At 37.6% G+C, this 10,982-nt stretch overlaps 1 protein-coding gene across 9 annotated transcripts in view; it reads left to right on the top strand.

The window, feature by feature from the left end:
* Nucleotides 1-10,173, top strand: part of LOC144960586 (uncharacterized) — a 211,105-nt gene extending 200,932 nt beyond the window's left edge. For all 9 annotated transcript variants that reach the window (XM_078893808.1, XM_078893815.1, XM_078893812.1 and 6 more), the window contains 9 exons: nt 298-400; nt 1,624-1,700; nt 2,529-2,671; nt 3,316-3,508; nt 4,693-4,818; nt 5,501-5,613; nt 8,332-8,468; nt 9,019-9,312; nt 9,977-10,173. In XM_078893808.1, coding sequence (XP_078749934.1) covers nt 298-400; nt 1,624-1,700; nt 2,529-2,671; nt 3,316-3,508; nt 4,693-4,818; nt 5,501-5,613; nt 8,332-8,468; nt 9,019-9,312; nt 9,977-10,104 — 1,314 coding nt within the window. In that variant the 3' untranslated portion in view covers nt 10,105-10,173. The remainder of the gene's footprint in view (nt 1-297; nt 401-1,623; nt 1,701-2,528; nt 2,672-3,315; nt 3,509-4,692; nt 4,819-5,500; nt 5,614-8,331; nt 8,469-9,018; nt 9,313-9,976) is intronic.
* The last annotated feature ends 809 nt before the right edge of the window (nt 10,174-10,982 follow it).

Here is a 10,982-nt window from a genome sequence, read left to right as displayed (position 1 = left end):
TGCTTAATGATTTCATTATTATTATTATTATTATTATTATTATTATTATTATTATTATTATTATTATTATTATTATTATTATTATTATTATTATTATTATTATTATTATTATTATTATCGTTGTTGTTATTATTATTATTATTATTATTATTGCTTTTTTTTTAAAGCTGTAAACGATTCCTAAAAGCAAGTTATCCCTTTATTATTATAATTGTTAGAACAATTTGTTCAGAGAGATGTTATGACTATTGGCCAATGGCCTAAAATAATCATTTGAACTATGCCCTTCCCACACAGGAGGCAGTTTCTCGTATGGATGAGTATGTGAGCTTGCCTGCCCAGCGATTGGCTCATTTAGTCAAGAAGTACGTACATCACTCACACATGAGAGAAATTGAAGGTAAATCATTTTTTTCTTTAATGAGTGAATAAGGGAAATTCAAGCCTTGAGATTTAATTTATTGTTGTAGTTTAAATTACAGAAGACAATACAAAGAAACTGGAGGCAGCAGAAATGTGGTTTCCTAGAAGGATGTTAAGAATCTCATGGACAGAGAAGAAAACTAATGAAGAAGTATTAGAGCAAGCTGAAACTAAAAGATTACTAATTCGTACAATAAGAAAAAGACAAATGCATTTTTTAAGGCACCTAAATCGACATAAATGTATTGAACATCTTGCTCTCACAGATAGAAGGTAAAAAGAGTAAAGGTAGACCAAGAAAATACATATTTGAATAGTTTGAACAGCTGGGTGACAAAGAAAGAGAAGAGTAATATTAGTTTTCTGAGGTTATCTGATCAGAGAGATGAATGGCGTACCATGATCACCGATGTCTGGCACAGCCTTGGTACTTGAAGAGAGAGAGAGAGAGAGAGAGAGAGAGAGAGAGAGAGAGAGAGAGAGGGAGGGAGAGAGAGAGAGAGAGAGAGAGAGAGGGGGAGGGAGAGAGAGAGAGAGAGAGAGAGAGAGAGGTATGATATGTGATCAGAGAAATGAATGGCGTACCATGATCACCGATGTCTGGCACAGACTTGGTACTTGAAGAAGAAGAAGTTTGAATCAGAGGCATGATGCATGGCACTGGCACAGATGAAAACCAAAAGGGTGTTCCTGTCAAGTTGTTTGGGCGGCTGCGTCCAATAATAGAGATTTGCCTTATAGAAGAAGAAGAAAAGTTTGAAGCATTTGAGTGGATTACCATTAGTGGGATCTTGTGCTTGTGTCTGGATGAGACTTTTAGGGGATCTCTAATTAAGATTATTGATGATGTTCTTTTGGAATCTACAACTGGTCCCTTTTTTAACCTATTCCCCTTTGTCATCCATTCTCTTATATGCCTTAACTGTAATTCTAGAATTTTTTGACTATCCCATTTTCTTCGTTTTTACTGATACTGATATGACCTTAACATGTTGCAAGCACCGTAAAACCCTTAAAAACAAACAAATAAAACGAAGCCACAGTTCCCATTGTGCACCCTTTTGAAATAGGGTTTCTTATTATTTTTCTTTCTTCTTGACTCTAAACTTGTTAGACCAAAGAAATAAAAACCAGCTACATCTAAGTAAGTGATACATAGAGATTAATACGCAATCCTTTTATCCGTGTTTCCATTGCCAGAAAATGTCAAGAAGAGTTCTAGTATAAATGAGGAAGTTTTCGATGTCCTAGACAAAATGGAGACGCTACAGAACCAGGTAAGAATTGCTGATTCACACTGACTTATTATACTGCCATAAACTGAAAAAAAACCCCACAAATAAGCATATTTTAAAAAAATTTGACCAGAAAACTCGTCCTTCAATTTATATTGATCTCGATTAAACTGACCCTCAAAAACCCTCTCAAACATGGGAATGTATGTTTGAATGACAATTGATATTGTAAAGCGCCCCTGAGCACTTATCTATGTGGAAGTTGAGTGCTATATAGATAGTATGCGCTTGGCTAAGAAGCTCATAACATTGCCATCCGGAAGTATAACGGACCAACACACAAAACTGTGTCTATCCATGAACGTTTATAGTCGGGTTAAAACAGTTCAGTGAGCATTAGTCATGAACGCGCATGGCAAAAAACAATAACAAAGACATGAGTGACGTCATCTTCGAACTATCTATAAGAAACATTATTATTATTATTATTATTATTATTATTATTATTATTATTATTATTATTATTATTATTATTATTATTATTATTATTATTATTATTATTATTATTATTATTATTATTTCTGTGAAGTCGTCCGCCCTGCATTTCCAGTTTTCACCTCCATCTATCTGGGTTTCTAAATAATGTATTTTAGTTTTCATTGTTCTTTTTGTTGTTGTTGGCTGAAGAAGGGTTTTGAGGCCAAACATTTTCAGCGGTTGTTTTTTTTTTTTTTTGTTTGTTTTTTTTTGTTTTTTTGTTGTTTTTTTTTTGTTTTTTTTTTGTGGTTTTTTTTTTGTAAGCTGTTATATTCAATGTTGTTTATTACTTTTCATAATGTTGCAATATTATAATTATTTTCCACCAATCAGAGAGCTCGTCAGTGGGCAGAACAAATGGATGAGATGGGAATCGAGAGGCTACGATTGGCCAATTTGTTGATGTCAACTCTGGACGACATCGAACAAGAGTCCGGAATATTCCTTATCAAACCCATGTATTCCTACAGAGGAAGGTTAGTGATAGTGCCTACCTTTTGTGTTAACTGAAAAATATAAAAAGTAAAAGAAAAGAAAAACTGAATTTGAGTCTGTGGATAAAGACATCATCATCATTATCATTATTATCATTATGATCATCATCATCATCATCATCGTCATCGGCTGTCTATCTGGGATTTTAAGTGATGTATTTATATTTAAATTGTCTTTAGTTGTTGGCTTAACCTTCTCCATACCAACTACAGGAAAATCGTCACATTCGTTACGATACAACCAACATTTTTCTTATTCAAATTTCTTTTGTACATCATAAAATCTAAAGAAAATGAACAGTCAATGTGTTGTAGAACATGTTTTACTAGATAAATTATTTATCGCAAGAACTTACTACTATTGTGTTTGAGTGATGAAAAATCTATTTTGTGTTAGTTGGGTGTGAAGTTTTGGGGAAAATGCTGAAAATGGCTGGTAAGGAGAGGGTTAAGAAGGGTTTTGAGCCCAAAAGCTTCCATGTTTGTTTTTTTTTTGGGTTGTTTTTTTTTGTTTTTTTTTGTTTTGTTTTTTTGTTCTCTTTTAAAGCTATTATATTCATTTATGTTTATTTCTTTTTTGAGTTATAAATTTATTTTTGGTTTAAATTTGATATCCACTCCTACAGAGACATGAAACAGGCCGTACAAGGCAAGCTGTCCCGATCCACCAAGTCTCAACATCAACACCACAAACGGGTGGTCACCCCGTCCAACGACGCCGCCAGCTCCTTCATCCCCGCCCCGACCCCTGCCTCCAACTACCGTCTGGTCAAACACGAGCGACATTTCCTTCATCAGCAGATGCAACAACAACAACAGGTCAATTTTTTTTTTTTCATTTTGTATTTTTTTTTTTAATTATTTTGTGGGGGAAGGGGTAGGGGGGGTAGAGTATTTATATAGAACAAAAACCACTAAATGTGCTCAAAGCGCTTTACAAAGGGTCCCTGGCCAACAGCAATGCATAACTTGTAGGTAGCACAAGATATGACGCCTGCTAAGCAATATTACATTTTTTCAGACAGAGACAACGCTGTTAACAGTCAGGTTCTCATTTACACCTGAGTACGGTGAGAGAATGTAACTAAAGAGTCTTTTCCAAGGACTCAACTATATGCTGAGCAAGGCTCGAACCCAGGACCTTCCGATCAGTGTCATACCACTAGACCACATGGCCGCAATATATGATCAAAGACTTTAAAGATGATTAAAGTAAAATTCTGATTTTGTTCAAGGGTAAATCTAGTCCAAATTTATTTCAAATTGTAACTGCAACATGACACAAATGATTATCTTTATGACAATTCGTATTTTGTTATCTGCTCATCGTATTTCATGAATGAAAGTGACTATGCGTACTATGACTACGAATAGTGGAAACAACCACCTTTCCCTATCTGTACTCTCCTAACGAAAGAGTGAAAATGGAAAGGTTTCTTATGGGAACAAAACAGACAATGGACGTTTCGGGTACAAACTCTTTGTCAGCATAACAATACACAAATAAACGTGGAAAACAAATAAAGTATGAATTACGTTTCTGGTACAAGCCCTTCATCAGCATAACAATACACAAATAAACGTGGAAAACAAATAAAGTATGAATTATACTTTATTTGTTTTCCACATTTATTTGTGTATTGTTATGTTGACGAAGGGTTTGTACCCGAAACGTCCATTGTCTTTTGTTCCCATAAGAAGCCTTTCCATTTTCACTCTTTCGTTAGTATTTTATGATCACCGGCTTCAGGCAGCCCTTACCGTTTTCTATCTGTACTCTCCCAGCACTCTTATGTGTTGACGGTTAGGTTGTGAGCTTTCTGAAGCTTTCCTTCGTGAACAAAGTGGCACTTTAGGTAAAGGCCTGTTCGGTAAACGAGACATTCTCTTCTTTCATTGAATTTGAAGAAGAGAACGGTGTACTTTTCATTAAAAAGTCGTAATACAGATAGGGCTAGCTAGCCTTCATGAATTTTCCTTCCTTCTTCCATTTTGAAAATTAGGCTGCCTTGATGGGCGAGATGAAACCAGCCGATGTGCCAAGGTCAGGGTCAGAGGAAGGGAAAGAGCCCAAGATTATGGGAAATGGATTGACCTTCAGCGCTTCGTCTCCCAGATTGACCTGGAATGTACGTTTCTTTTTTTAAATGAGATTTTGATTTGTTTCGGTTTGGGGGGGGGGGGGGGGGGTTGGGTTTTTTTTTGTTATTTGATTTTTCATTTTTTTAAATGTTTGTTTGTTTGTGTGTGTGTGTGTTTGAGTGTTTTGTTTGTTTGGATTTTTAAAGTTTTGTTGTATGTTCTGGTGGATTTTTTTTTTTTTGATGAGGGGGTTGGGGGGGGGGGGGGGGGGGGGGGGGGGTGGGTTGGGTGTGTGTGTGTGTGTGTGTGTGTGTGTGTGTTTGAGTGTTTTGTTTGTTTGGATTTTTAAAGTTTTGTTGTATGTTTTGGTGGATTTTTTTGATTTTTCTTTATGAGGGGGTGGGGGGGGGGGGGTTTGGGGGGATTGATTTGTTTGTTTGTTATTTGGGGAGGGTTTTTTATAATTGTTTAGATTTTCTGTTTGTTTTTTGTTGGGGGTTATTTTTCTTTTCACTTTTTGTTGTTTTTTTTTTTTTTGTTTGTTTTGTTTTTGTTTGTTTGTTTTTGGTTAATTTTGAATTTTAATTTTATGGAGTAACCTTTTCCGACGGTTAAAATTCTAGAATTCAATGAATACAAACAAGGGTACCCACTGATATCCTAATTATCAAAATGGTGACTGCTCATGAAAAGTATTCAATTTTTATGAGAATATCTTCTTTTTTCCAGATGCAAGCCTCCCACCCTTGGACAGGAAAGGAGGATCCACCAAGCTCATTCAACACGCCCCGTATTTTGGAATTGGACATCAACCGTATGATGATTGGTCAAAACAACATCAGGTGGGTGGAGCTTATTTGTGATTTGTAAAAAGAGGAATGGATCTCTTCTATGTCACAATTTCTTGTCAGCATTGAGTTTTTTTAACAGTGTAGTAGTAGTAGTAGTAGTAGTAGTAGTAGTAGTAGTAGTAGTAGTAGTAGTAGAAGTAGTAGTATTATTAGTAGTAATAATAGTAGTAGTAGTAATAGTAGTGGTAGTTAGTAGTAATAGTAGTGGTAGTTAGTAGTAGTAGTAGTAGTAGTAGTAGTAGTAGTAGTAGTAGTAGTAGTAGTAGTAGTAGTAGTAGTAGTAGTAGTAGTAGTAGTAGTAGATTTGGAGTTGGAGGTGTGGGTCCAGGAGAAGGAAGAACCTTGTATGGATGCAGGTTTGGATCATTCTTGGTCTGGCTACTCATCTTCAGCTGTTCCAGCAGGATGGGATCTAGGCTGGTATCACCTTCAGGTCATGGCAGCGCACAAGCTCCTGTACGACGGCAACGTGATGATCCTTCGCAGAGCAGAGGAGACTTCCGAAGCTGGGTTGATGAAATTAATTTGGAGGTGTAGCCATACGCTACTACTACTACTACTACTACTACTACTACTACTACTACTACTACTACTACTACTACTACTACTACTACTACTACTACTACTACTACTACTACTACTACTACTACTACTACTACTTGAAATCATTAGAGGGAATCGTTGACATACTTAGGCTTTTCAAACAACTATTTTTAGAGTGTCATACTGCAAAAGTTGTTTAAATGTCGTCAAAGGTTTTTATAATCGAACAAGAACAATAACATTTCAAACTTAACTTTTTCATTTTCATTAAATTATTCTATATTATGAGGAGGCGAAGTGGCTAAGTGGTTAAGGCATTGCACTGTGGCCCAGAAGTAGTGCCGCGCTGAGGACCGGACCGAGGACCGGTCCCACGGTCTTTTAGCTGTGAACCGTGGTCCAGTCCCAAAGAGGAAGACCGCCGGCGGTCCTCACTTCTTATCACCTTTCAACGGTCTCGCGCCATACTACTTCCCCAGCGATTCGTTGCCTCGGTCCTTTGCCTATCTTCCACCAATCACCACCCATCCCACTTAATTAATCGCACCCACCCCCCTTTGCCATACACTAAACGACACAGACGACCATAGAGGCAGACGACCACCTCCCTCCACTCCGCAAACCGCCCTTTCGTGTGTGAGATGGGGGGAACAGGAGGCGCACGCCTTGGACGATTCCATTATACGGGGTAAATTTCAAAATTTACTACACCATAATGATCGCAATGACAATGATCTATGATGAAGGCATGACCCCTCTTCTCTAATGGGTTATTGTTTGAAATGTATGTGACTACTAAAGATGTGTGTGTGTGTGTGTGTGTGTGTGTCGAACCTAGCAAGTTGCAAGTCTGATTTTTTGTTTTCTTTTGTCCATCTCTTGTTGCCACTCCTTTCTATCGCATTGTTGTCATTTAAAATAATACAATAATATTAAAATTTCGTTTGGTGTTTTAACTAATCAAGTAATATGAGTTTCATTAGTTTCTTCCGTCCAAAAAAATCAGTTATAACGTCTGTATTTCTAAAAGGTCCTATAGAATATTTGGGGACCCCGATAGCTCAGTTGATAGAGCACTCTCTTTATACGCAAAGGGCCAGAGATCGATCCCGGGTGCAGTCGATTTTTTTCTGAATCCCTGTCTACTCAGCAATGAATGGGTAGCTGAGTTTGTTAGATCTGGCGAAAAGTCACCATCGACCCCTCTTATCACCTCATCCACCCCCTCTTATTATAACTTCACGTCTCTCTCTTACTCTTCAATGCTCGCTGCCCTCTAATGTGTGTGTGTGGGGGGGGGGGGGGGGGGGGGGGGGGGGTAGGAGTTGCGTGTGTGTATCAACGCCACGAACAACTCGATCAACGCCTTGGGCGATGCCATTATCTCCGTTAATGGGGATAAATTTCAAATTTTATTAAATTATCGAAGTAACAATGAAGTACGGTGAGCAAATAAAGAAGGCATCACCCCTCTTCTCTAATTAGGTTACAATTTGAAATGAGTGGGACTACTCCGTGTGTTTTACTCCTGTAGGCCACGGTTTTCATCGTGTAGCGGTCTTTAACAGTTCAAGAATGAACGGACCGGTCTAGAGACCGGTCCTTGCGGTCTTCATTTCCCAAGGACCGTAGGACCGTGGTCCTTAAGCTTGCCAAGGACCGCCCCGCACTACCCAGAAGGTCCCATAATTGAGCCCTGCTTCAGGCACTTTCAGATTATTAACCCCCAATATGCTCACTTTGGACAACATAGGTGATTCCTGTTGACATCAGACATCTTGTTTGATGAATAATCTATACTCTTTCGTGGAAAGCTTAGGCAACTGTAACTTATGATGTCGTGGCGAAAGGGCATAATTGTTTGTTTTTTAAAAATTCTATATAAGTAAGTAAATAGTAAATAATGAATTTATATAGCGCCTAAACATCCATTTTGCTCTGCGGTGCTTTACATAATAAAAATGTTTAAAAACAACAAATTTTTAAATCACGACACTACATAATAAGCATGAATACAAAAACAAAATCCAAGCAACATCTATTTCATGAAAAATAAGCCTCACGGAACAACTCAGTTTTCGGACATTTCCAGAAAGATGATAAATTTTCACAGGACTTTCACAGGGTATATTATATATTATATACATTTTATTTCCTTTCCCATAGTTCCCGTGTGCCCTTCCCTCCATCAGACGACCGTCTGGTCAATGCCAGCCAAAACTCTCTGCGTTCGTACGTTACAGTCAACAGACCAACAGCCAAGTTTGGGTCGGAGAAGAGTGATGGGAAGAGGCCAGGAAGTGGTAGGTTTTCTTTTTTTTTATTTGGGTTTTTTTTTCATTTTGAAAAGAAAATTCTTTCTTTTAGTGTTTTTTAAACATATTTTTTAATTCTCGTCTTTTCCCTTTACTTTATTTTTTTTCTGGGAGGGGGGAGGGGCGTTGATTCAGTTTTCTTCTGATCTCTCTCTCTCTCTCTCTCTCTCTCTCTCTCTCTCTCTCTCTCTCCCCTCTCTCTCTCTCTCTCTCTCTCTCTCTCTTCTCTCTCTCTCTCTCTCTCTCTCTCTCTTCTCTTCTCTCTCTCTCTCCTCTCTTCTCTCTCTCTCTCTCTCTCTCTCTCTTTTCTCTCTCTCACTCTCTCTCTCTCCTCCTCTCTCTTCCTCCTTTTTAGGGGGGGGTGGCTATTTTCTTTCCTTTTATCTTTATTCTTTCTTCAATTTTCCTTTTTCCCGTTTTTTTTTGTTGTTTTTTTCCCTTACATCAACAAGAAGAGTTTCACATCTCCTTTGTACTCCGTTTATGTGTAATACTTTGCCGTTTTATATCTTTTTCATAATTTTTTGCCTCCAACTAGGTCAAGACAGTCAACGACCCGTGTCTACCCCAAGGACTAAACGTGTCAGGGTGTCAGAGACGGACAGAGATATTCCCTCCACCTTAGAAACTCCTCCTCCCCTACCCCCCATCACCCCGACCCAAGGTGGTGAGATGGAGCTGCGAGAAAGTAGAAGGTGGGAATGGAGATGGAGTGGACAGAAGGAAGAAGTACGACCTCCCTCTGTTGCCTTTACTAATGAGGATGAGGAGGAGGAGGAAGAGGAGGAGGATGAAGATGATGAGGATGATAGGAATAATTCTAATGTCAGAGGTAAGAATAGCAAATTATTTTGAAGGTATTGGGGGGGGGGGGGGGGGGGGGGTTGGAGTTAATTTTTTTTTTGTTGTTTGGTCCTTTGTTTAATTTTTTTTTTTTTTTTTTTTGGTGGTTTTTTTTTGTTTGTTTGGGGAGTGTTAGGTTGCTTTTGTTTTTGTTTTATTTTTTTTGTGGGGAGGGTTGTTGTTTTTTTTTTTTTGCTGCAAAGTTTATCTATGGTTTTTCTGTTTTGATTTTCTTTTTCTTTTTATCATAATTTTTTAAAATAATTGAATTGAGTTTTTATCCCTTTTTACTTTGGGGGTGGGGGGGGGGGGGGGGGACATCATATGGAATAAATCAATGCATTTGCGTTGATATTAAATATAGATAGGGGGAATGAAATATAGCCATAGTCTAAAGGATATGTGAAAATTATCATTTGATTGTCAGAGCTACTTGAAAGAATATATCTTTTTTAAAGTCTAGAAATCTTAACGAGATTAAATTTTGTTTTAAACCCCTTTCTTTTCTTTTTTTTTTAAATTGAAGTATTGTTATAATAAATTAATTCATGCTTGATGCAGACTTGAAGAAAATAGCTAATGGCATCTTATTAATTCTAACCCTTGTCATCATACCCATTCCTCGCCCCTTCCTGTACTTCCTTCCATTACAGAACCCCCTCAAAGCCCCCCGGGTTCCTCCCTGTACCAGTCCGTCACCAACCGGAATGAGGAAGGAGACACGGGACCCAAGAACACTCGGACTCCTTCAGGATTTTCTCTGTCTGAAGACGATCAATGATGATGATGGTGGAGGAGGCAGAGAAAGATCACAAAATAACTACTTTAGATATTCTAGAACATTTACTCATAATTAATGAAAAGAAATACGAATAGCTATAATATATTATGATAGCTTTATTTTTGTATATATATATATATATATTTATATTTTATATTGTGATAGAGAGCCAGACCAGCCTACTTGAAAATTTATAAATTCTTAGGTTTAGGAGATAGAAATTGTAGTCGCTATAGTTAACTTTACAGATCAGCAATTTGCTCTTACAATGATCAGACACTGGGTGGGGTTCCTGACCTCCCATAGTGGGCAGGGAGGTACTTGCTGTATCTTCTATCCCCCTATATCTGTTTACCAACTGGCTTTCTGTCTTTGTCTTGGAATGAGATTTCTTGGTTTTGTCCTGGCCCTGGTCGGATACCCTGGCTGGGAGGTAAACAGTCAAATGTATAGTTATAGTTTTGGGAGATGATATTTTTTTCCTTGTAAATCATCTCTCTGTTATGCACTGTACTATGTTTCTTTATATTATATATGAGTTGTAAACATTTGAGTGTGTTCCTCTAAGTGGGAACTGTGCTTGTGTCTGGATGAGACTTTTAGTGATCTCAAACTAAATACTTTGATAGTGTGCTCTTGGAATCTATATCTTATTTGAACCAATTCACCTTTATCTTACTTTTTCCTCCAGTCCTTTTAATTGTACATCTAGAACTTTTTACTATCCAATTTTCATTCTTTTTACTGGCGCTGATTTGACCTAAATGTGTTGCAAGCGCCGTAAAACCCTTAAAAACAAACAAAAACATATGTTATGAAACACTTCCAAATCGTTATAATTACACAGTCTGGTGTCAACTTTCATTTTCAATAACTTT

This window comes from Berghia stephanieae, chromosome 15, assembly GCF_034508935.2.
Source record: "Berghia stephanieae isolate SIO BIC M18660-M18661 chromosome 15, UCSD_Bste_1.3, whole genome shotgun sequence".
Classification (NCBI taxonomy): Eukaryota; Metazoa; Mollusca; class Gastropoda; order Nudibranchia; family Aeolidiidae; genus Berghia; species Berghia stephanieae.
Note: the sequence above shows the minus strand (reverse complement) of the source record. Positions and strands in the feature narration are given on the sequence as shown.